The sequence below is a fragment of the Lineus longissimus genome, chromosome 14, assembly GCF_910592395.1.
Source record: "Lineus longissimus chromosome 14, tnLinLong1.2, whole genome shotgun sequence".
NCBI lineage: Eukaryota > Metazoa > Nemertea > Pilidiophora > Heteronemertea > Lineidae > Lineus > Lineus longissimus.
In genome coordinates, this window is record NC_088321.1 from 12883860 (window position 1) to 12911527 (window position 27668).

General features: G+C 39.5%; 1 protein-coding gene across 1 annotated transcript; it reads right to left on the bottom strand.

Moving 5' to 3' along the window:
- Positions 1 to 199: 199 nt before the first annotated feature.
- On the bottom strand, positions 200 to 26858 carry LOC135498759 (uncharacterized). The gene is made up of 3 exons (XM_064789164.1): positions 26628 to 26858; positions 1958 to 2068; positions 200 to 1541 (listed from the first exon to the last, which is right to left on the bottom strand). The coding sequence occupies exons 1-3, from the start codon at positions 26701 to 26703 to the stop codon at positions 1405 to 1407; spliced, it is 324 nt and encodes a 107-aa protein (XP_064645234.1). The 5' UTR covers positions 26704 to 26858; the 3' UTR covers positions 200 to 1404.
- Positions 26859 to 27668: the final 810 nt, after the last annotated feature.

The following is a 27668-nucleotide window of genomic DNA, read 5'->3' on the forward strand; positions in this document are numbered from 1 at the left end:
CGGAAAAGGGCTCAAATCAGCATGAAAAACGCAATTTCCGAGACTTCTTGGGGATGTTCTCCCCTATAACTCCACCGCTGAACATAGCCTTTGCCAATTGGTGCTGTCCTTTGCCCAACAGCTGGTTCTCAGTTGTAACTGGATTTCCCTTTCCGAGAAGTTCCAATTAGTTTTTGAAATAATTCACATGTAGATGTAGTTGTATATCGTATAACTTTATTCAACATAAAAATATTACATTTGGAGGAATCAACTGCAGAATACCCGCGGAGAATAGCCGCGATTTCATTAATAATTACGATCAGTTAACAGTTTACTTCACTTCCCGCTTCACTCGCGTCTACCAGATTTGTTAGGTTGAAATTTGTCCTGTTACCATGGTATTACATCCATCCTGTTTCTACATATATATTATCATGGGCCAGGTTCCCGTGGCTTTTGTTCATTTGCTTGATCCAATAAATTTTCCTCAATTAAATGGCGATACCATTATGGTGCAGTCAAAATTTGCCAATAAAAAACTTACTTGATATAAATACAGTATATATTACACGAGGTGGTCGATTAGTTCAATAAAAACGTTTTTGTTAGTCCTGTTTTCAAATCCACGTTCGGGGTGTCGCAATAGGATGTCCCTATTTTGAAACTCTTGTTAGAAGCATTCGAGAAATATCTTGAACATGTTATCAAAGCTCAGTGACGTTTTTATTCTGTCGGTTCATTTTGAAATCGCAAAATTACGATTTTTCATTTAAACAATAAAGAGAAGATAGATGTTTATCGTGGTTCAACACCATACAAATATTTTCTTACCCCTCAAATTAATTCATAAGTTTTCAATGTTTGGTGTGGAGCGAAATAGCCCATTCGTTTATATCAAACTGCATTGTCTTATGAGCAGTTAACAACGAACTATGATATAAAAAAACACCTAAGCTTTAAATCTATGCAAGTGTGTTTGAAAAGATAAAAGAACATGTTAACATTCTTTTTTAAATGTCAAAATAGGGACACTTATTTTTGACATCCCATGATACATAATACTAGCAGTTTTGAAAAATCACCTACTGCGAAGTAGAAGTGTGATTTAAAATATTAGAAGCGAAAAAAACAAGAACCATGGGAACCTGGCCCGTACAATATAACAACTGATCGATGTAAACAAAATAATCGGCCGGAACAAAATCAAAGTCAGCGTCTGAGAGGTCGTTGCGTCATAGCTATTTTGCATATTATAATAGTCTCCTCTGACGTCATCAAGGCGCAACAATGCCCCAAACCAAGTGATAAACATAAACAATCCTGTCCATGCGAGGAGCATGTACCCAGTATTTATCTTCTGATATGAACTTCCCGGCAGTCTGCAGTGGACGACTGTGGACTTGAGGTCACTTCCGGTCAGAACTACCAATCTGAGAAAAATGGGTTCTGGTCCATTTCGTCGGCCTGTGGGTTGACGACATCTGGACTGGCCCTTGTCGTGATTGGCCCACCCACCTGATCTGGTCTTGGTACTTCTGGACGTCTTGGCAATCTTGGGCCTAAGCACGAAATGAAAAAGAAAAGTTCATTAAGAATCGCCCAGCTATGCAGTGTGATGCGGACTACTGGTTGGATTTCTTTGAAGTTTTTAGGGGGAATTTTCGACCATTTTTGACTCGTGAAACGACTTTTCGGCCGCGACGAGTTAATTGGACCCCTGAGATCACAATATTTAGGCTACTGAACTGAAACTTCATCATTAATTTCCTTTTATAGAGAAGAAATTCATAATTCATAAAAGTATGTATTTTTTAATGAAAAACACGTCCATACTGGTGACTGAGACCATGTATCAGAAATTCACATTCACTTTTTACTATACAACCTAGTCTCGCGTACTGAATTACTATGTGTAACCCACACGTAAGAACTTTGCATTCGACGGTCTACCAATTAACCAGGACCGTGTACCTACCACTTGCAACCCACTCTTCATCATCCATCCTTGGTGATCTGTCTGAACCCATCCATCGGTAACTAGACCATGGATACTTCCCCGGTAATCGTTTATGTCGAATGCTGGCACCTAAAATGAAAAGAGGAAGATTCGTTGTTGTCAGAATTTGAAGGGACAACTTGGGCATCAGATATCTTGGTTTTTCACACAAAATTGGCTTCCAGCAGGACCGTGACTTCTGAAAAGAGGACTTTTGAAAAAGCTACACTGAGAATACATTACTAAAACTGGAAACACTAAAACAGGTCAAAAGTCAAGAGTCAAGGTCATATATGGTCCAAATCAATACGCCAGGGGCCAATTCCTAATCTCCGTAATCCTGATTTTCCGAAGGTGTGGTGTCCACTTAGGCTACTGTCGATCTAAGTGTAATATTTTATTTGCCCTGGCACAGACACTGAGGTACAAGGGACCACGGCTTTGAGTCTCATGTCAGACTCTCTACTCATTATAAATCTATCTGATTAATCTATATCATATTGAGCATCAAACTTGTTGGGTTGGGTTTTGAGTTACTTGGAAGCCACGCCAGGTCATCCAGAAATGCACTCCTGGGTTCTCCGCGGGATCAAAACCGTGTCATATTGCTTGGTATTAACCACTAGACTGAACGGCTCATTAAAGCCATCTATTTCTGGCCATCTGACACAACGAGACTATTTTCAGACACTGTTTCATGCAAATCTGCAAATCTGTCACATACATTTTCTCGCCAAATTTAACTGTTTTTATAAATGGAAATATCCATTTCGAGTGTCGTGAATATTCAACAGACATGTCTAGAAGGTAATGTCTGAGTTAGTGTAGCAATCAGTTATGATATAACACGAACATTACGGAAGTGCACTTAGAGTGGTGACGTATTACTCAAATCGGACAAAAGAATCAATCTGGCATTGGATCCATAAATACAAATACGTGGGAGTTCTCAATCTTGTTTGGCGCATATTTTTCAAAAAACTTCCGGTTGGAACGCTTTCTGAAATGGCTAAAACTTGAAGCGTTCGACGTGGTCGGAGAACGGCAATGTTTTTCTCGTCGCCTCCGAGCATGGTTAGTTACCTGAAAGCACGCGACGGAGGAAAACTTGTCGGGTATTGCATATCAATTATCCTCGTGTCTCGACCATTCTCGTGGGTCGAACTTTGAGGTTGCAATCTTTCTGACGTGGTCATTTCTAGTGCAACTTTCGGCGGGGGACACGCTCAAAAATATGATTGCTCTACTCTCTCTTCTCTCGACGCTTAGAAATCAGGAGGCGTTTGTCTGACTACACCGGTATATCTAACATGAGCTAAATATTAAGACAGAGCACCCAATGAAGTGAAATGTAGTGGTTAAGTGGAGTTTAGCTGTCTTCTGGGTGTACCAAGTTTACTGTTACACAAAGTCATTCATGTTTTACTTTAGAATATTCGTTCTCTGAGGTCTCACAGACCCAACCCTCCGTCCCCTCAGTAGTTCCTCCAAAAAACCACAAAACTTGAGGGATTTCCCAATTAAAAAAAGGTAGCTTTTGCCAAATAATTCATGTGGTGAACACTGTATGTGGACAATTGACACGTCTTCACTCCTAGAAATAGCGTTTTTGAGCTTTAGAAAACCATTGATGGTTTTTCAGCGAAAGTAATCAACCCTTGAAGGTTTTCAGAACCTCAAAAACCGTTAGCGGTTTTTCCTTTTATTGAAAAAACCCTAACGAGGTGCATATTTTTAGTAATGTCTAGTTTTTTATCAAAAATGCCAAAAATTGTTTTTTATAATGTACTAAAATCTACTTCTTCTATTTCTGTCACACTTATTGTACGTCTTTATATAAACATTATCTTTTGTAAAGTGCTTAGGTAACGATTTTATTCGTTATTGTAGCACTCTAATTTAATAAATATTATTATTATTATTATTATTATATTTATACAAACTTTTAAAGATTTTTCTAAAGCTAAAAATACTTTATCTCGTAGAGTTTTGTTGCGGGACGTTTGGGTCATTTTACAGTCTGTTTCTGATAGAAAATCCTCTCGCTTTTCACTGATGGATGATTACTGGCAGTGATCACTGGATGCCTTCTTATCAACGAATGGATTGTTATACACTACCGACTGTTGACCTTTTAAGCGATACGACAGGCGCCGCCATTCTTTTGTTTTTATAATCATTGAATATCAGGGAATCGGCTTTGCTTCTTCTATAAATAACACATAGCAGAGATGGTAATTCAAGGGAAGGAGATAGTTTTCCAAAGAAGATGAGTTCATTTCTTTCCACCTGGATTTTTTCCCCCGTGGGCAGGACGGAGAAGCCCTTGACTTTCGGGCTTCAAGCGGTTCTGCCACGATGCAGACGACAGAACCAAGGTTTTTTCAAATAAATTTATTTAAAAGACTCTGATAGAACATAACCACCGCTTACGTAACAAATACCATGGAATGTTTAATGCAAGTAATGACTACAAGTATGGTTGATGGTCTGATTTTGATCGTGAGGCTATACGTGGGATGAAAATAAATTTGAATAGTGCGCCACCATCTGGTGTCCTCGAAACTGCTTGGATTTAAGAATGAGAACTTTATTATGATATTTGCGCCTTAGGTTTTTACCGAACATTTCAAAACTGTCCTTTATATTAGCATTTCGCGACAGGTTTTCTTCAATAATATTTGTTATCATCTGTCGAATATCATTCCCATAATTCAGTTACGCAGTTTGATATAGATGGTTGTAAATTTGTGAAAGGAGGCATCAACCCGGCACTGAACCATGTAATAGTGTCCTTTTTAAAGGATGGCCCCGCTAATCCTATCGTTCTTTTTGACTGGTTTCGCTTCGCGCACAATGTTTCCTCAATATATTGCAATCTTTCAGATTTAGTTAATTAACCCAGAAAAGTGCAGAAATAAGAGTTTGGTAGGCTTTCATCTCTGTGGCAACTAATGTCTTGGCCACTGATTCACAGGAACATAAACATCATGTTTTTCAAATCTGAAGCCAATTACTGCGCCACGCGGCATGTTATCACGAAGAGAAAACGTCATTAAAATCGCGTCAGAATGTAACTTCCAATAAGATGAGACCTCATAATGCGCGTAGCGCCAAGAAACACCACACCGCTGCCCTGAAATGTAGGATTTTTGCACATTTTTGGACTTCTAGGACAACACATGTGAATCAAAAACACAATGACACTTAGAAATAAAGGTTTTTGACCTTTAGAAAAACCTTTTGGAATTTTTAAGCCGACACAAATATGCGCCCCGTACCGGTAGAGGTTTTTCAGAGAAATGAAAAACCTCATGACCTAGTTTGGCAAGCCCGCCTTGCCAAACAGGTAAAAAATTCTACCCTGTTGGGCGTGCCGGCGACGTTACAGTACAGTACATTAGCCAATCAGAGAGAAGTGACGTCATAATTATTTGCATACAACGTAATATGCGCATAATTAACAATGGCCGATTTCTCGCTCTCGCTCTCGATTCATTTTCTTTTACTGAACTCGTGTTCTTGTCAAAAATTGATGGAGATGAATATACACGAGTATGCGATTAACTGATAAGCGTAATAAATGCATTGGGTATTGCTTAGGTCCTTCGCTACAACTCCAGGAGTGTTGTTGACCGCTTTCCCATTGAATGATAATGAGTTGTTCGACAACTATAAATATTGATGAGTTCGGCTCTCTATTTAGGGCAAAAAAGTCGCTGTTTGGTAAGCCGGGCTTGCCAAATAGTCACTTCCTAAAGGTAAAGCCTTTTGAAAAGCCATTTAGCATCCCGTATAGGTTTTCAAGGAAATGAAAAACCCCAGAAGGTGTTTGAGCAACCTTTTTACTTAGGGTGTGTAAAGAATAGATTTACAGTGAATGCGATTGCGACAAAGCATGCTACAAGTAAGACAGCTTTGAGATATCAATCACGTTCCGTGCCTTGGTTACCAATTATAGGACGTAACCTCGAAGATGATTGAACCGCTGGTAGAAAATAAGAGGCGAACATTTCAAAGTTGCTATGAAATCCTACTATTGCTTTGAATATTTAATGTGTTTTTATTAAAACTGATATTCATGCGGGTAGGATGGTGAACAAGAGCAAGAGGTAACAATGTACACTTCGAAATAATTTGTTATTCAGAAGAAAGAGTTGATTATCTCGGTACAGCCTAGATACGGTAAACAAAAGCTAGATGCGTCTCGTAGATGTTGCAATGCGTGTTTCATCCTAACTTCAGCATGGTAACCTGCCCTTTTCCTTACTTACTGAGTCCTCTTCGTCCCTGGTTCGGGGGCATAAGGCCTTTTACAGAACAACTACGTGTATTTCGACTGATGCGACACAAGGTATCGGGAATGCGTCGCGTCGATCATACACCTGCATAATGACCCAACTAAGTCATCAGCTTAGCTCAAGTGGATGGGAAAAAAGACATCAGAAACAACTGATTACCCTGCTGAACAGTTTGAGTGATTTGGGTAACAAATGTGTTTTATAAACGTGCATTGCATTTCTCGAGCATGTTGTTCATGTTGCCTCGAACTTTGCTTTAGATTTAAAGATTTATCAATGGATGCTTATTCCAGGTGTTAACCGGTGTGGCGGGGAAAGTAGTCCTAGGGCTGATAGTCCGTGTAACAATAGCCCGCATTGCTAAATGTTTTGGTTAGGGTTAGCGGTACAATAGATCATGCTGCTTAATTGGTCAAATACAATGCTACCGGACTATGACTCCAGGGGGACTATATCCGCTGTCACACCGGTCTGTTCAAAACTCCCCTTTTTACAAGCGTTTCGTGATATGATTTCTTTAAGTGCATAGCCCGTCATGTGTTAATAAGTAAATATCCCCATTAGTGATGATAATGTAGCAGAGACTGAAACTAAGCTTGCTCTTAGCCTAAGACAATAACATGAATACTATTAACACAAACAAATCCTCATGCATAGCGATTGATCCGATAGGGTAATGCTGAGAAAGTCGGGAGAGTTGATTTAACGTTGATGTTCAAAACCCACACATACTTACAGTCATCTCCTGACACATATCCGAACAACACTCATTTTATGGTGTGTTCACACTGGATGCGGATTGATGAGATCGGTATGAACCGAATTGAGTGTGACGCCCCAATACGTATCAACGTTTTAATTCGAATTCAATTCGTGTTAAAACCCCAGTGTGACCACAGCATAAGTCTTCGATCGATTCTCGGACAAGAATCCTCTATCGGCGGGACAGCCGATGAAGTGGAGGAGAGCTATATTTTTCTGTTCACTCTGCCACCTGCACGACCTCATCACCGTGTGATCGTACCCGGGCCGATTGACTTTTCAGGGCTGAGATCACTATTGACTGTTAAGTGGTATCATGGGAGATGATAAAATGGTTAAAAAGCCCTGACATGCCTAAATACTGCCTCGAATGTTAGTTATTTGGTTGGCAAACATCATTTTGGGCTTTTTTGATTTTGAAAAATATCAATTACATGTAACAGAATCCAGAATTCGATTTTGAAATACGAACTCCTTTTCTTGATTTTACGGGGTCGGAAGATGTTCTCTCACAGGCAGTAAACGCGGCCGCGTATCGTGTCAAATTCTAACATGTCTCATGAAAACGCCAAAAAACAAAATATAGAATTTTCGGAACTTTTTCAAATTTACTTATGACGACGACAAGATATAGGACTACACGTCCGTAAAGTTTGATGAAAATCCCAGCTTTGATTTTTTTAAATCACGAAAATGTATATGCATACAGAATGTACAAGGACCCTATACATGCTTCCCGAAATTGCTGGTTTGCATTGGAACTAACTTTTTCCCCCTTGTCCGTCATCAAAGGCATTTAAGTGTGTTGGTCAACCATGACTATCTCCTTTGTCCCTCCACCATAAGGCCTAGTTTTCCCTTATGACATCACTATTTCGGACACTCAGCGCCCCATTTCTGGAAAGGTGTATAGCAGATTTAATTGTGTACTGAGCAAATTTTCATTGGGGCGACAACGTTTGGGTTTACAGGTACTGCGTTTCCAAATCTCGTTCACAGGTAGCGACTTCCTCGAATGTGAAATCTTTACAGTAAGTTTCGATCCCTGCTTTGAGAAGCAAACGTGACAAAACTTACTGAGCAGATCCACTTTTTTCTTCCGAAAGATGTTCTCAAAATACCCGCAGGTGCTGAGCTGTTAGTAAGAATGCAAAATCGCTCCAATTAACCAGACGACTTCGCTTGTTGTCTAATGAATGATCAGCCATAACTCGCGGGCTCGCCACTCTGCTGCACGCACAGTTTAATCATCGTGACTTCCAGGTCTGAAGGGAGGCCATGGACCCAAACGACTCACTTCATATACGACGGGGGCGGGACGGACAGCAGATTTCTTGGTTAGGATGCTTATTATGATCAGCAACTGCCACATGCTCGACCTCGTCAAAATCAACTAAGAAAACCTAGTTTTATGGAAGAAAACCAGATTTTCTTCTTTCGAAACTTAGCTTCATGGAAGAAAACCAGGTTTTTGTTAATGAAACTGGGTTATATGGAATCCCTTTGTTCTAAATCCGTGGTATACAGCGTCTCTATTGAACCATAACCTAACCTGTCACCATAGTATACAACTCAGAAGGAACCAGAGGGACATTTAATTCTGATACACCGGTAACGTTTCTATATGAACTTGGTTAAAGTGATTAAATTGGCTTTACTGTTTTTGATGACGTTTCTGGTGTAAAAACCGACACGGTGTTCAATGTGTGTATTGCAATACCAATCCTTGTATTTGTGCCAGGATGAATTATGATGCATTGTGACCGAGGATGTCGATATTTGACTGATGGCCTGTGTTTGCTTACAGAACAAGTAAACTCCAGCCTCGTCCCGAGATATGGCTTCCGCAAATTCCTGACACATGGATTGTAACTAGTACGTTGACGGGGCGATCGACCAGCAGCATATCACGAGATCTCGCTGGGATAGGCACGTGGTTTTACCAGACTGAAGGACACTCCTATTGCCCCAAGCCCCAAATGAATTATAGATGAAACAACTGTTGCATATTGCTTTTGTTTTACCAAGACGCTGTTAATAGAACGACAGAGTATTTTCAATTATCTGAAGGGTTCGATCCTACCCTTTTATGCGTCGACAAACTGATTAGTCTGGCACTTGGGAACATTGCCGGGGTAATGGCAAGACTGGCGATGGAATACCTCGAATGTCTGTATGGGGAATCGTCGCCATACAAAAGAAAAGGCTTCCTGGACAGCTGGGCTTTGAGCAAGGAAACAAAACCAACGAAATGGGGAGCAATCACTATTTCTAACCCGACTGTTGTTTTGTTTCTGGAAAGAAAACTTTGAACTCCAGAACTGCCGTAATGTTTATGAATATCGGGTGGATAAATAAAAAAATCGCGTCGAACTTCATGGGTTAATACTCCTCGATTCTTTTCTTGCCGACGATAGTGAAATTTCGGTTATTCATAGCAACGTTATTTTTATGCTTATTCTGGAAATTTTATGCAGAAAACTTGTACCAATAATTATGCTGTAATTTCGGGATTTTAACCAATCAATATGGTTCGACTGAATCATTGGCCTTAAGCTAATATGGGTTTATTGGCGCGATTTACTCTGTTAGTATGTATTCTTGGTAAACCTTGATACCAATAAGGACATTTAAACCATTGGCTGAAGTCAACTCTCTGTTGCTACCCAGGATCATGATCAATATTTTGAAATTGCTATCATAATATCAAATAGCATAACAACTTTGTTTTTCTCGTTGTTTTCAATCTTATCAAACCTTTAAATCTTCTTGAAGTCTCAAGTGTTTTCGTCTCGCTGGTTTTCAAATGGGTGGCATCAATCACGAACAGTAAGTGTTATCAGGCTGAGATTTGATCGAATCCGGTGTACGCGTGATTGATATAATTATGATGAGATACACACGCTAAGTCATGACACTTAAAGTGAAATATAAATTATACTGGCGAGCAAACATCACAAAGAATTAAGAAAAACAGTCATTATGATTTAGTTGATGTGATTCATTGTACCAATTTACTCATTACATTTGAGCGGGTCCGCCATTTCAGTGTTCACGGCAACCACATCAAACCTAATATTATTGTAATTAGGTAATGAAGTATGTGCCAATCTTTATCCACTTTACGATTTCTTAGCTGCTGGATTTCAAATAACCGCGATTCAACGGTAAATTGGTCGCCACGGTGTCGCCGACGTCACAGGAGTCTCCTACGTGACCACATTCGCTACACTTATACTCTGTTGGCTTTTTGCTTTCTTTTTTATTTTCAGGCGCCATTTTAATAAGCTTCCATTATGGTACTTAATGAAAGGATGAAAGTCCACGGTAATACATCCTGAGATACAGCTTTTTGATATTCCTGCGTCATACACAAGATTTGAAATATCGGGAGGCGGAGTATATTGAAAACCACTGGTGCAGAATGACGGTAATAATGCCAGTTTATTAAACCAGTCTCTGAATAAACACTCGCTTACATACTTTTTTTATCGTACCCTTCCATCAAATTTAGCAGCCCTCGATTCTAAGGTGAACCATTATTGAACTTGCATATAAATCTCTTCAAACGTGGGGTGCCAGTGGTTTTTTTGGTGGCCCATTAAGATAGGTTCGATCCACTACGCTCTCTACATCTTTTGCTAGGGACGAAGCATTCACTGTTCTAGGTTTTATGGCAGTGCCGTAATAAGCGTCCCGGGATGTAGGCAAACGACAATGAACCACTGCTGTTAACATGTGGCAGCTTGATAGAATGATTCCCCTAATGGTACTAAGTGGTTCTAGCCATCATGGCATAAATCCTGACATAACTAGTGGTTATCAATATACTCCGCCTCTCGATATTTCAAACGAGGCAGGAGTATCATAAACCTGAATCTCAGAATGCCTGGCATCATAACTCTAACTGCATGCGAATACAAGCCAGTGTACAAGATACTATAAAATATACGGCCGGGTCTATTTGGCAAGCCGCTCGCCGAACAGGCATCTTTTTTTGTCCTGTTTGGAGAGCCGCTTGCCAAACAGCACTAAAAAGCCACCCTGTTCGGCCAGCCGGGCTTGCCAAACAGGTAAAAAATCTACCCTGTTGGCGAGCTGGACTAGACTTTACTTTAATATTAATGAGTTCGGCTCTCCATTCAGGACAAGAAAAAGTCTCTGTTTGGTAAGCCGGGCTTGCCAAGTAGTCACTTCCTAAAATATACAAGGCATACAAGAGATGTACTGTCTTGATTCTATTTTACATATTCGTGTACCCGTCTACCACGTTCTTGGATTCAGCGATTAAATTGGCCTAATTACTTCTCAGCGGAGTAACCAGAGTTAGTAACGACACGTATATAAACCTGTGACACCTGCAGACAACGTCTCGCGGACTATTTGAACATGACAATTTTTGACAAGTTTTCATCAGCTGTCAAAAAGGGACTACTAGTACCCGGACAATTGACACATGATCGAAGACAATGGCATAATCAGCAACGCATAAACTTTTGCCTCTTCTTATAGGCATGGTGAGGACGCAAAGCTCTTGCAATTTGTTTTTGTTATTAGCAAACGAGAGATTATCTGTTCATTTTCACAAAAGCCTCCCCCCCTACCCACCCGGAGAGCTCGTTACAAAGAAAACCCTACACAGTCATCGCGGGTTACGCTGCTATAATAGGAATACGCATTGTAAGATTAGCGTCAAGCAAAATATCACAGAACACGAAAATCTTGCGTTTTTGACATCATTAATCCGAAATTATAAGACAACGGTTATTATTGCCAGTCACGTGGGATGACTAGTATATGGATCCCAGCTTAGAATGACACTTTTGATTGATTTTCTGGCAATGAGATACATACATATGCATACATACATACCAAATTTATTATTTAATTATTATTTATAAGATCACTCAGCAATGATTTTTTAAGAGAGTAGATATTAACATATCAGTATGTAGGACTACAGACACCGTATTGTGCAGTCAGTGCATTATCGTCATTGTTGTTTTGGATTAGTTGGAGTGTTAAAGAAAGTTTGTTACTTAATAAGAGAGAAGGAGAGTGCAATATAAAGTAAGTGCTTCGGGTAATTCATTGACCTTGAGACTTGACCTACTTTAATTTTTTTTACTTGTTTCATAATTGTCGTATAAAAATTAATTAATTTCAATAACATAAGTTGCAATAACGTTAACTGTGGAGTGATGAGAACGCAAGGCAATCAATGAAGATAACAAAAAAAAGTTACGTGTAGGATCCGTACGCGTATCTGTCCTGTCCTGTCAAACAACTATAAACAAGTCCTACTGATATTACGGAATTTGATACCAACACCATATATGTGACTCGCTCTACCAAAACTAGGCGCTTGTCGCATCTGAACTCGACAGGTTGATACGGACTTGTTGTTCATTTCCCTATTGTAGACATTTTGTGAAATCTATTACAAACTGATTTGGTCACATTTCACAAAAGGTCTACAATAGGGAAATGAACAACAAGTCCGTATCAACCTGTCAAGTTCAGATGCGACAAGCGCCTAGTTTTGGTAGAGCGAGTCACATATTGCATTTTTATTGATACATCGTATCTCACCGCTGATGAGCATGACATTCTAGTGGTAACGCTTAATCTGCGGGATATACCGCATTCGCATCAGACGCAAAAGAGAGGAATAATACTTGATGAATATGAAAAAGATGGTTCGAGCAAGACTCGTAAGACTTATCATGGTATCAATCTACGCAGAGAGATTCGAATGGAAGTCGATCTGCCACTTGATGCGAATCTGATCGGCCGTCTACTCAGACACGATCAGAGAACTTCCCACTCGCTATCATTATTCATCATCCCTGTTTTGCTTAGGTTACAGTGGCGACCAGTGCGTGAGCGCATTCAATTCAAGGTTCGGCTGATAGTGTACAAATACTGAATGGGCTTGCCCCCAGTATATTTCCAATCTAGCGACGCCGTACTTTAAGCTGGAGCACTCGCGTTCAGAATCAGCATATGACTTGGTGCCCAGACCAAGATTGCGATAACATTCAGTGGAAGGGGATTTGTGACACTGATTCCCGAAAGTGGAACGCTCTGCCGATAAGCATAAGAACTGCCGATAAAATCGACAGTTTCAGGACTTCACTCAAGACATTCCTCTTCAAACGACACTTCAATGTTTGACTATTGTTTGAGCGGGGATGTGACTTCTTGAGCAAGCACTTCTGAACATCGGTTAATTTTCAATGGAAAGGGCGCTATATGAAATGTTATTTATTATTATTGTTATTATTATCCAAGGCCCGCGTTTTGGCAATATCAATAATAAATGTGAAAAACTTGTCGGCTCTGAGCATCAGGTATAGCCTACCTCGGCAACAACAAGAGCTTCGACCCCAGACAACTCATTCACTCGCTGTTCTGGCCTGTATGGTCTTATAGTCAAAATCATTAAACTTTCCTCCGTAGGTAATACGTTTATTTTCCCTTGTCGGTTTAGTTGGCCTATCGTCCGACCCCCATGAAAGCTGCTTTGTCAGTGGTGGTCGTTGTTATCAACATTTCGCTGATGACCCTTTGATAAGACTGTTGAACAATGGGAATTTAGGCCTAGGCGTGAGCGGGCTTTGTTTGGAGACAACGTACCCTGAATCGGCCTTGGCCTCGATTCTTTTAACTGCGAATTAGCGTAATGTTCCGTCTGTAACATGAATCAGGCGCGACCGTAGCCGTAAAGGGTTATTGCTGCACCAGTAAACCACCACTTACTAATGATCTACGGCTCGTACCGTCTCAAGCATTTAAAAGAGAAAAATATCCTTATTAAATTTCTTACATCAGAGGATTAACTCAGAATCAATTTCGGATCAGAGTCATTCCCGATCGGTCTAAGAAAATTGAACAATCATGACGCAATGTGGCGAAATTGGAATTTGTCTAAATTAATTCGTATCCTTTTATCCTCAGGGCTTCATATTGGTGGCGAGCGAAGGAAGCCTTAGTCATAGACCGACTGAACAGAATGGTGTACCCGCCGTAAACAGGCAGTGATTTTACTGACGAGACATAAAATTGCAACTGCCAGCGTCATTACATACACGTCTAACGCTGGATTTGATCGATGATACTGTCGCAAATTTCTAGTAAAGCGCCGCGCAAACTGGCGATTTTCAACGCTACGACCTGCGATGGATACAATCGTCGCAGGTCGCGGCCACAGAAATCGCTCGTTTGGCATTGCACGGCTCAATAAAGTGCCTCGTGAATCTTGTCTGAAGGTAATCATTACTGTTACTGAGCAATACGGCCGAAAAAAACATTCATGCTGTGAAACGTATCATCAGTTGAAGCCGATAACATGAATCAGCGGCGGGTTCCAACAAAACGAACCTTGACATCATATTTATAATAGGCCAATATCGCTGTGAAACGTATCATCAGTCGAAGCCAATAACATGAACCAGCGGCGGGTTAAAAAAAAAACGAACCTTGACATCATATTTATAATAGGCCAATATAAACTTAACCCACACTCTTTAAGGTGGTTTTCAGCTTTTGAAAAACATCTACTGGTTTTTCGGCCAACATAAATATATACCCCGTACAGGTTTTTCAGCGACAATCTCGAAAATACCTAATTTTACCAAAAGAAACATCTACGGGGTGCATATTTGAGTTGGCCGAAGAACCTCCAAAGTCTTTTCAGAAGCTCAAAAACATTTTTTGTCTAAGAATGTACTGACCAGTAACTATGGACATGCTCCTGTAAGAGCTCGTCCGGTAACATTTTCGAACGAACTTTCTGGGGAAGTGAAGGTGCACATTGATATATAGATGTTCCGACCATTTCCTGGATAGAACATTGGGCCTACCATGCCTGCTGTAGTTCAGGCAAGGAAGAAGTGTTACAGGCGATTCGTTTCAATCAGCGAAGGTGGGAATGATGTACATGTACTAAGAAGATCGATCGCATCATGGAAGCATAGCCATTTTAGTGAACTGTAAACAGTGGTAATAGTGTTTACGAGTACGCTCCGGGGGTAGTAAGGTAGTATCTTGTTAGATAATGTTGGTCTTCAAAAAAGGATGCTACAGACCATCATGATTGGCTGTTGCCGGATGGATCTGACCATGACGTACATACTGAAATGATCATATTTCTTACTCGTTCCTGCCTGCTGAAAGCGTCAAACTGGAGAAAGCTGCATGGTTTAATCTCAGTTAAAGCAGATGGTTCAGCCTACTATTTACATTTTCTCGAGCAGCGAAAATGTACCTTATCAGTTCCTGTTTAAAAGTCCGGCGCAGATCAGTTAAAGGCCTACACCGTTCGTTGAAAATTGGAAATTTGTAATTAAATTTGGAAATTTCCAAATTGCGTTAATATGTAGTTAATACAAATTTCAGCATTGCCGGTGAGAATATACAGATATACAGCTACTATATAGATACCAAGTTTCAGCGAAATTGCATGCATGCTACATATAATTGCAGTACGGCATTGTGTTTTAATGAATTGCTATTTTCCTGGACCACCAGTAATTACACATTTAAAGTTGTTCGAAAATTTTCTAAGAGTGTATGACACAGGTCGTCGACTGGACCAACTTTATTGCTTCCAGTGCTCCGGTTTAATCAAACATGTTATTCCATATTCTATTACTAAATCCTCACCAAGGGAAATGTCACAGTCAATATTGTCAAGAATCATAAAGTTAGAACTGATTAACCAAGTAATGACACTCATGCCCCGGTCACTTCCGGCATAGATAATGACGTATGGTATGACATTTATTGACGCATATCAGTGATATTATAAACGTGGTTGAAAATCAAACATTTAAGGTTAATAGCTTATTACGTTAATTGAATCAGTTTGTTTGAAGTAAAATTTATACAATGTTACCTGTTAGTTGTTAGTTGTGGTATGTAAACCGTGGAATTTACGTATTACATGAAGCAAAGTGGGGTAATTGTAACCTCCTTTAAAGAGTCTTGGCGAATCCTCGATGAGGGAAATCTGCCATAGGGTCCGTGTACATTCTGTATACATACATCTTTTTGTGATTTAAAAAATCAATGCTGGGATTTTCATCAACTTTTACAAAAGTGTATAAGTGAATAATTCGAAAAAGTTCCAATGATTCTAAATTGTTTTATTAGCGTTTTCGTGAGACATGCCAGAATATGACTCAATACGCGGGCTCGTTTACTGCCTGTGTGAGAGAATATCTTTCAGGCCCCGTAAAATCGAGAAAAGGAGTTGCTATATCAAAATCGATCTTAATTATGTTAGTTGATATCATTCAAAATCAAAAAGCCAAAGATGATGCTTGCAATCCAAATAACTAAAATTCTAGGCGGTATTTAGGAATAATATGGCTTTTTAAGCATTTGATCATAGTATACCACTAAACAGTTAATAGTTATCTCAGCCCATGAGTGAAAATACTTGTACGTGGTACTTTGATATCCATTCGTACTCAGTTTTTCTAAATTTTATACAGGCATTTATCGCCATATCATTGTACAGACTTTTCGACATCCCACAATTTACATATACAATGTACACATTTATTTGTTTATTTCATTTTTTATCACAAACAGAAAAAGTCATAGATTGATTTGATATAAACCTGCTATGTCTCCTCTATAAATGTGATACCAGCCATTAGGGATTCCATCCAATTTTAAATTTACCATCTTAAGATAAAACTGGTAACAGAAATCATTGATAAAAAGCAATTTACATGTACATATTCATTTGTTTATTTCATTTTTTATCACAAGCAGAAAAAGTCATAGATTGATTTGATATAAACCTGCTATGTCTCCTCTATAAATGTGATACCAGCCATTAGGAATTCCATCCAATTTTAAATTTACCATCTTAAGATAAAACTAGTAACAAAAATCATTGATAAAAAGCAATTTATATGTACACATTTATTTGTTTATTTCATTTTTTATCACAAGCAGAAAAAAGTCATAGATGGATTTTATATAAACCTGCCATGTCTCCTCTATAAATGTGATACCAGCCATTAGGGATTCCATCCAATTTTAAGTTTACCATCTTGAGATAAAACTAGTAACAGAAATCATTGATAAAAAGCAATTTACATGTACATATTCATTTGTTTATTTCATTTTTTATCACAAGCAGAAAAAAATCATAGATGGATTTTATATAAACCTGCCATGTCTCCTCTATAAATGTGATACCAGCCATTAGGGATTCCATCCAATTTTAAGTTTACCATTTTGAGATAAAACTTGTAACGGAAATCATTTATAAAGAGCAATGTCTCCTGTGTGTACATATCTGGAGTGATAAGCCTAGATTTTACAATATGGGTGAATAATTACATAGGTAAGGTGTCATTCCTCATTAACGTGTCATAAACATTATGTACAAAGATAAAAGTTGAAATGAATACGTCTTAATTCAGTTATGCTACAGACGTCTTATAATTTGAGACATCATAAACAAGTCTAATAACTCGTAACAAGATCGTATGCTTATAATTGAATTGGACTAATTAGGGAACAGTCCGTGGGGTACAATGGCACTGTAAGATCATTTGGACTAAAAGTGAAAAGTCTAGCATTAACATAACTAATCGGAGATAAGATGTATATGAAAAATGAAAACCGGAAAAATATCAAAGGCCTGTCAAGGATAATATGATAATAATGATATAAAAAATGATACCAAGGACAGGGAACCAATTCAATACTTACTGTAAAATTTAGTCTGGGGATGGGGGGGGGGGGGGGGTTATCTTTTTTCAATACCAAAAAAAATCAAATGTATGTGATGTTTTAATATTATAGGTCAATTAATTGTAAAGGAGCATGGTGGTGTAATTTGCCAGAATGTTCCTAGCAAAAGTTCCATTTAATGACATACGTTTGATTAAATAAAAAAAAAGAAAAGAAGATACTAAGGACAGTGCATGTTTCTCCAGCTGTGATGCAATTCATGCTTGAAGAACCTTATTACACGATAGACGCAACATTATTCCGTTGGAAGACTCCAACAATGCAATTTTCCAACAGTATTGAAACACTTTTCCTTTCCCAGGAAAAGCTAGCTTGGAAAGTTAGAAACCCTGACCGATTCTCAGAAGTCTGGGAATTGATTCTCCAGGGTGATCAAAGCAAATGCAGGTCATAATTTCAAACCAACTGGAGACAAAATGCATTGATATCAGCTACATGAGGCATAACATTCAAATTACATTTTTGGACTTCCAAGGTATCTTTTTTTTGTGTCACCTGGTAGATGTAGTCATATTGGTACATTGTATGTATTTAAGAAAAAGGTAATCAAACCCTTTTGAAATGGAGTCCCAAATGCTCGCAATAAAAACCGCAATATGACAAAACGACACCTACAATAATTTCAGCTGTTCATTTTCTCGACACGTTGTTCAATTACGCAGACAAGTTTAAAGTGTTTTTGACACATCAATAAAAAAAGCATAATTTAGGAAGAACTCGTTCGGGAAATGAGCTTTATCAAACCACATCCCGGTGTGGTGGACCTTCTTCCCTCTTTTACAACATTTAAGTCTCGTCGCAATTATCAGTGTTTTTTTTCTTCTCCAATTTAACATTGACACTAAAATATGTCAAAATGAGGTCATCATAGCTGAGACTCCGTGTTATAAGAAGTGGAGGACAATTTACAATTGGTGCAATAACTTTGCCAAGGGTGCCGCGACGCCATGGCCTCCTTCAAGGCCTAGGCCAATTATTCAAAATTTGTCATATGTAACTTGAATTTCCAATCGCGTTAACACATACTACATTAAATTTCAGCATTGGCGTTGTGTCGAAAGATATACAAATACTATAAAAAAGTTTCAGCAAATTCGTGTGCATGATAACTACATTACGGCATTGTGTATTACTGCATTTCTATTTTCCTGGATCACCTGTAATCACTAACGTAACGACAACTAGGCCTGGTTCTTCAAAACAAGTTAGTTTCTTATTTGGCTTTAACTTCCTAGCGTTAAGTCTATGGCGCTTAACTGAAAAAAGATACTTTCAGACAATAAAAGTGTAAATGTCTACCCTTCTAGTTGATAAAAGCATAGGCAGTTACAATGTTTTTAGAGAAGCGGCGTTTTCCTGAATGTGTGTATAGGCAATGATCGGTTGCGTTTGAACCTTCGGCATTCAACCTGCCTAAAACTATAATAACTTCAGTCCTGTGGTGGAGATTAAGCGGCTTGGCGTCCAAGGTCAAGCTGTGTTCCCCACACTTTTCCCTCGACATTGGTGTCTGCGGGCCAGAATTTCTGTCGTAAATCTTGGTGCAGGGGAAAATCTAGTAGGATCGCGTTTGAAACTGAGTGTCTGGCTTATCTAGATTTTTACATGTACGAGGGAGGAATGCATATCATTTGTGGCCAAACTTTCAAACTGAAAGGAAGGAAGATATCACAGTCATTTTGCCAGTATCGCGTACACAGTCTAACATATAATATGCAATGGAACTGGCTAGTCACATAATCTGATTAGACATATCAAATTCGACATGGGAAGACACAAGTGTTCACATAAATGGTGCGGTGTGCCGTTACCAAGATGGCCTTCGTATTTTCATAGTATTTCACTCATAGTCAGATCACGTACATGTACCAAAAACAATCCCATACAATCAACGGCGACTGAAGGTTTAAGGCACGAATAGTATTAAGTTTTTGCAACCTTCTTCGTATTCAGCGTTGGTTTTGCACTTGGGAATGTTATTATCCAGCAAGTAGATCCTCCTCCATAGCTGGATGAGTTTTTTTACGTTCCACTACAGTTAGGCGCCAACTGGGTAATGGCCTAGTGACTCCGTCTTCGACCAGGCAGAGGTAAAGTCCAGGCAAGCTTGTCATGTTTATAACTGGGTGGAGTTTTTTGCTTTTCCAGACAGAGACACCAGATACCAGATACAAGGAACTTTTATTGGTGGTACAATGTACGTCTCATTCGAAATTTTATTGTTCCTTTAAAACCACGTATCTACCATTGACCCATCATTGATCCATTGATGGAATCCATTATAATTTTTTGTCTGACCATCAAAGAATTTATATGAGAATTGCTGAATTATACATACATGTATTTCCAGAATTCTGAAGATTGTTACTCAAATGGGTTTGTACTCTGCTGCATACGTTCATTTTTATTACCCTACGTCAGTGGGCCTATGATGGAACTCCCATCACCGGATCGTCCTCGGTCCATCAGTTTATCTATCATGGACCATCATAGAATCTATGATGCGATCCAGTTGTAAAACACGATCTGTGAAAATCATCATGGATCAATCAATTGGCAGTTCAATGATCCATGCATGGACACTTTTGCCTTTATTATATGAGGCTCTTCGAACTGCTTTTCCAACCGCCTGGTTGGGCCGGTGTAAAAGTAAAAAGTGTCCCCCTAGAAAAAGTGTCCGGGCCTATTGTATTCTGACAGATTATGGCATATGGTTCTATAGAGGCAATGACCGTCACTAGCTCAGCGCATAATAGAATCCTTTGTTCCCGGACATTTTATCCTAGGACATTTTAAACTTCTAAACGTGTGCCTACACTTTTGACGATTAATCTATTAATTGTATGCGTATGCCTAAACACAGGGTCAATCGGAACTAAATAAAGTAGTTGGCCTGACCGGGCGTTTGATTTTTTTGCAAACCTTATTCAATCACTTTGTCTTTCAAAAAAGTGGCGAGATTTGTTGTAATAACTTGAAAGTGTAAGTCGGGTTAAAAGATCGGTAATTATTGATACTGGTGATAATAGAAGAGCTATAATGCATCATTACGTAAAGGCACTAAAGTACTACCAATAATGACTGTTACTTGTATAGAAGTGTATCGATTTTTAGTCCAAAAGGTCTATGTACTAACTAGAACGACCTAGTGACCCTCTTAGTCTTTCCGGTTTGAGTTTGGCTCTATCTATGCAATTATTTTCACAATACAGCATTTCAGAACAGAACTAACGAGTTAAGTGCATGTATCTGCTGCCTGATTAAGGGTTTGTGACCGGCAGCCATGATTTCTCTTTCTTGCAATTGATTTTTGCACTTCACTACCCCGACGCTTTCAAGGAAATAGCATGGGAGGTATGCATACACACTTTTGGGTAAAAAAAATGCCTTTGGAGCGTGCTGCTTATTTTTTAGTCTGGATATTTTTGCAACACCTTTCGAAAGCAATTATTTGCCCAAAATGACAAGCATGCACGTTCTGTACACATTCGAGGTTCGAGGCATTGTTCTGCAAAAACAATACGGGAGAAAGACGTTGTTGGCTGAAATATAGCCAAAATGTGACATCCCATAATCCAAGATGGCATCCCAAAGTGAAATGCAGTCCGTTATTGTTAAAATTGGGTGTCTCGCGACAACTTGGGCCAGTGTAATAGTTTTCATGTTTTACCCTATCTCAGCATTTTATACAGACAGCCAGAGAGACCATGCGTGACTTTTCAATAACACCCAGTGCAGGACATGCTGGGGAATCAGCACCACATTTCCGGAGGACCTGTCTCGGTTCGAGGTCGGATTTCCCGGATATGCCAACCCTATTCCCGCATAGATGGAAAAAGGCCGAAGGGTTCGCCTTGACGTGTATCTCAGTGCGAAGGAGTGGGTGCCTGTCAGAGATCAAACTCAAAAATTGCTAGCTTGGGCGCATAAATGTTAAGCAGATCCACAAAAAGCCGCTGATGCCAAATGCATCCGGTTGAGCATGCGCAATTGAGAATGCGAGCTAAATAATGGGGTCAAGGCTCAAGTAATATTTCCTCCAATTCGAGAGCAATATCCACTCAGTTTAATCAGGGATGTTTTAACTCATCTTTCAGATGAAGGTCAATCTTGTTTTCTTAATTGGACGACCAATTGTGACCCGTTACAGCAAAACCAGGCGCATGTCGCACAGAAGATGATCCTAAATGACACCAGGAGATAATGGAAGAAATAGGTGTGCTCGTATTTCACAAAAGGCAGACAATAGAGAAATGAACAAACAGTCCGTCTCAACCTGCCAAGCTCAGAGCGACATGCGCCTGATTTTGCTGTGACGGGTCACAATTTTGCCTTGATTTTTGCCAACATTTCCCGCTTGCTTCATTATCGTGTACTTCCAACACTTTTGATATACTCGAATAATTCGTATATTTGTGACTCGCTCTACCAAAACTAGGCGCTTGTCGCATCTGAACTCGACAGGTTGATACGGACTAGTTGTTCATTTCCCTATTGTAGACCTTTTGTGAAATCTATTACAAACTGATTTGGTCACATTTCACAAAAGGTCTACAATAGGGAAATGAACAACTAGTCCGTATCAACCTGTCAAGTTCAGATGCGACAAGCGCCTAGTTTTGGTAGAGCGGGTCACATTTGTATTGGTGCGAAATGTGAATAAATGAAACAAGAAGGTCATGGCATGCATTGAAATGCCCGTACTTTTGTTAATGACGTAGGGCTGATCTTGAAAAGCTCTAAATCTCAGGATGATGTGCTATGATTTATCATTCAAGATTACCGCCTGCTCTAATTGACTCGCGTTCTAATGACGTCACGCTCAAAACGACCTCTTGCATTCTGATAGGCATAGCACTTTCCAGGAATCAACCACTACACTTATGGAAATGGGGGCGGATATTGCGACATGTAGATATTTTAAAAATCCCGTAATACCATGTACGTTTCCTGCAATATTTAATGCAGTAATATGACATTTATAGTAATTTTTCTTCTTAGTTTTCATATGGGGTCACGAGTACTGTAGCCAGTCAGATTAATCTACTTTTGTTTGGCAATCCTTCTCTTGTGAGGATAAAAGTCTGTTACTTGAATACTTGACATTTGTAATTTTATTTGATAGTTTCAAACAGTGTCAATATGTACTGAATGTAAATTTCAACAATTCCGCTGTATGGACAGATAGACAAATACTACGAATCCCAAGTTCTAGCTAATTCGAACATGTATACATGATAACAACACTACAGCATTGCGTATGGGCAGAGACATGTATTCATCCACAGGTGGAAGTGTGGCACATAGTCCGTACTGAACTGTGAAGCTGTGGTAAATACATGACTGTGATGGGTGAAAGTGGATTTATTCTTCAATCTTTGGTGGATTCTTAATCTAAAGAGCCAGGCCATAACAGGGATATACTTTTTGATAATTATTTTAAGGAAATATTGTGGCCAGTTTAGAACTTGTAATAGGCCCATATCAGTCCGCGAGTGACGATTTGATGGCAATCCTGTAAACAAATCTATTTTTCTCAGGCAATCGGTATTGAAATGTTTTGAATTTTTAATATTATTTTGATAAAAGCCTCTTCATAACACATGTAAAATATGGTGGGAATTAAAGCACCCTTGGTGTACTTTTTTCACCAACCTATGTTCATTAAAATGTACACAGAATGTACACGCTGGCTAATCGAGGTCTCTGGCCGTATAACTGCTCTTTTTTTTCTTTGACCACCAATAATTACGAACGGTGTACCCCAGGTTGACATCTTGGATGCAAGCACTCAGTTCATATCATCAGATTCTTTCACTTGAAATAAAATAAAGTAGATCTTTTATATGACGCCTGGAATATTTGTAAACATTGCAGTCGCACTCGACCAGATTGGGAAATCCCCTAAAAAATATGATATCCTGTGAACACGGCCTTAGATTAGAACTGATTAGTCATTTCGACTATAAATTAGAAGTTGTGTACGACAAATACAGAAAGTTCTATTAATCATGCTCATAGAAAGTCTGAAAATTCCAAGAACTGCTTACTGTGGCTGAGATATCAACCCAAGTCGAAAATCCATAAATGATTCTTATGCAATTCTTAGTTAAGGTCTTGTTCAGTTTTGTGTACATTTGCATGCAAGTTCGTTGCAGAATTACCGTATATCTTGTGTACATGTCTTGTTCATTCGTTCAAGGTTCTTGGAATATTCTTAGTTAAGAACTTAACTAGGAATGTTGTAACAAGTGTCATTGCAAATGAACACCAAACTGAGTTATATCTTTATAACTCTAACCTTACAATATTCTTATTACAAACATCCATGCAAATGCACAGGAAATTCAATAAAATTTTAAGTCTAGTAAGAATCGTTTAAGAATCTTACCTAGATTACACGATAATCATTATACATGTTTCTAACGAGGTCTGCTGGCTTGACCTGTGATAATGCAGGTCATTTAAGAGTTGATTACACGCAATCCTAAAGCAATCCTTAGAAATCCTTCCAATTGAAGTGAGTGCAAATTTCAAGAGTGGGGGTTCATTCTCTGGAAAACAAAGAACAGACGCCCACTCTTGAAATTGACATTCACTTTATTTTGAAAGTTAGAGTTCTAATTGCTTTAGGATTTCAAGTTCTAGCCAAAATGGTGGTGCGTATGGTTAACCCTTTACCTGCATACCGATATCCCAGGAGGCAAATTCCTCTTCCCAGGCAAAGACTTCTTTCTGATGTGCTGAGGCATGCCAATTATTTGATCGGTTTATTACTAAGTACTAAGTACGTATAGATATCAGAAGTAAACTGTTTATTGGCAAAATGTTAACATGAATTAGTTATTTGCACCGTACCTAAATGAATCCCTGACCTCCCCATTTACAACTTACCCAGGTATAGAGTCTGTGGCGTTGGCAAACGTGTGGGGCTATAGCTGGGGTGGCTATAATACCCGCTATTATGCCATAAAAAAGAAATGAGACGACTCACTACTTGAGAATGATAAAAGGTTATTGGGCCAATGGTTATTAGGCTTGAGATCGAGACAGCGCTAGAGAACTCGTGTGTGCTCCTGATGTATTCGTTAAAATGTACGAATGTACTACAGCTCCATAATGCAACCATTTCCTACACGTAGATCACTCAAGACGATTTAGGGAAGGTTCCGAGGAGAGTAAGGAACGGTGCCTATGGGATAGGGAACGACTTTTCCCACTGTAACTTTGACATAGTGCCTATACATTGGATAATGTACAGTGCTGTACACACATTCGCACATATCCTAACACAGGCAAAAATGTCAATGCATGGATCTATGACGGGGATTAATCATAAATGTACCATCGATAGGCCCATTCATGATGGAGAATCCCCATCATAGATTAAAGGATGGAAACCATGGTCATATCTTCCACGGGCTCATCATCGCCATTGATCTATGGATGGAATCCGTTATACATTTTTCGACGGGCCATCAAAGAACTTTTATTAGATATTCTTATTTTCCAGAATTCTGTAGACTTTTACGAAAATTGGTTCGTGCGTTGCTGCATACGTTCATATTTAGGGTGTCTACAAAACCAAGACCCAAGACCCAAGACCCAAGACCTACAAAACCAAGACCCAAGACCCAAGATGTTGATGGGTCTTGGTTTTGTAGGTCTTGGTTTTGTAGGTTGGGGGTCTTGGTTTTGTAGGTCTTGGGTCTTGGGTCTTGGGTCTTGGTTTTGTAGACACCCTTCATATTTATGGGTCTCACCGTCGTTGGGGCTATGGTGGAACTCCCATCAATGGATCGACCAAGGGTTATCAGTGGGTCTACCATTCGCCATCATAGATTCAATGATGGTTCTGTGTGTAAGTCGTAGTTTATGGGCCCTTCAATGCTCCATGAATGATCTCATTTGGTTGTGAACCAACTAACCCTCTCAATTTTCCACTGTGGGTTAGAGACAGTTAGATCGCCAACTAGAGGCACTGTGAGGGGGCGGGCCTTGCGTACGTGAACAAGCTCTCAAACCTCTCAAGAAAACTTTCCCAACTGTACCTTGAGGCGCCGCAAAATGTACACACTACTTCTGTAACGAACCATTATCACCCAGCTTCATGTTATCTTCGTTGATTAGACAACACGCGCCCTGTGGTCAACTGGAGTGTTCAAAGAGTGAAATGATAGCATTCAACCACCTCGCTTTAAGTGTAGCTTTAAGGACGGATTTGCCAACTGATTGCATCATCATTTTTGGTATTTATTGGTTCGGTTCGCGCACAAAGTTTTCTCAACAGATGACAGATTTAAGATTCAGTGTTTACCAAAACAGCAGAAACACGAATTTTATTAATTTAACCCGTCAAAAAAATGTATTTGGATCAACGTCAATTAAACTAACAGTACGTCAGTTTGCCCCTCACCTCACAGTCAAAGAATTCGGCCCTAGCCCAACACACGGTCTAAGTCTTGATAACACTGGCCCCCACAAAGCAGCCGCCATGGGGTAGATACGCCTACACCGGCAAAAGGGACATAAACTTAACGAACCTGAAAGGTGAAGTAGAGTAGATGCTGTCCTACCTTCAGCCAGCAACAACAGTAAAAAAATTTCAGGCCTGCGCCAATACAAGGTCTGTTGTCTTTAAACAAAGCCCGCTCGTACCTAGGCCTAAATTCCCATTGTTCTACTGTCTTATCAAAGGGGTATTAGCTGTCGATAGGCTTAAAGTGGCGAATAAACTTAATAACCCAGAAAGAGTAAATGTTATCCTAAAGAGTAAATGCTAGGAAAAAGAGTAAATGCTATCCTACCTTCGGTCAGCACCAGTAGCGTGAGACACATTAAAACCAAACCCAGCAGACCTATATTGTGCCGTATCCGCGTCATCTCGATTAGCTAGTCTTCACTTCCTCGTTACAAATGCCCAATTTGCGCCGCGTATGAAAAATAAAATTCCTTCTTTGTAAACCGTAAGGGTTGCGATGGCTCCGTTCACTCTACTTTATCTCTTGCCCGTTTTACTCCGACTGCCGATGACGAGTTCTTCGCGGGACTATAACTTTCTTAGTCGAGAACCGGCAGTGCGGCGATGGATCACAGTTCCCGCTTTAGCGTGTTTAACGAAGAACATGATGATCAAATCAATAGCAATGAACATTATGCGCGCTGATCAATCCGGCTGCCGTTTCTCGCAACAGTTCTTGCATCTGCCTTTGGAGGTTGGTTGCGATTAAGAGAACACAGATGCTACACATCACTTACTATCCTCCCACTCCTACTTCAACTTCGAGAGTGAGAGTGAGTAATCGTCCAATGACAAAACTGACTCAACTAAACGTCTTCGCACTGATAAACTTCCTGTACATGTATCTCCGCAATATCATTTCAAATCCGCGATTGGACCTGTGTAAGGCAAACAATAGTTAGCACAGTGGGTAAAGGTATTGGTTCAACCATTGCAACACAATAGAAACAAGGCCCTTCCATTACAGTGTCGGAGGGGTACAATAGGATAAAAATAATAAATGTGGGCCTTAACGCCCCTCAAAATGAACTAATCCTTTGTCTGTTTCTTTTGTGTCGTTATTTCCTCTCCCGGTAAGCACGTACTTTTCTTTGGCAAACCCATACCTTTGCCCACTGTGGTTAAGTCGTATTCCAAGTCGTGGTGATGGCCTACGATTAGGAAAACGACTTCATTACGGGCAGCTCCAATTTGGAATACGTGCTGGAGGAACGTCTGTCAATTAACCTATATCGAATATATCACTAGGTAAAATGTAATTGCACCTTTGAGATGAAGTTGGAGTGGAGATGGGAGTCAGAAGGTTGCGGAACCTCTCTACTAAGAT

Bases quoted from the DNA above. Each gene is read 5' to 3' on its own strand.
- LOC135498759 (XM_064789164.1), bottom strand. From the start codon at position 26,703: ATGACGCGGATACGGCACAATATAGGTCTGCTGGGTTTGGTTTTAATG. The intron at 2,069-26,627 runs GTAGGATAGCAT...TTTTCATTTTAG, and splicing joins GCTACTGGTGCTGACCGAAG to GTGCCAGCATTCGACATAAA. The intron at 1,542-1,957 runs GTAGGTACACGG...TTTCGTGCTTAG, and splicing joins TGAAGAGTGGGTTGCAAGTG to GCCCAAGATTGCCAAGACGT.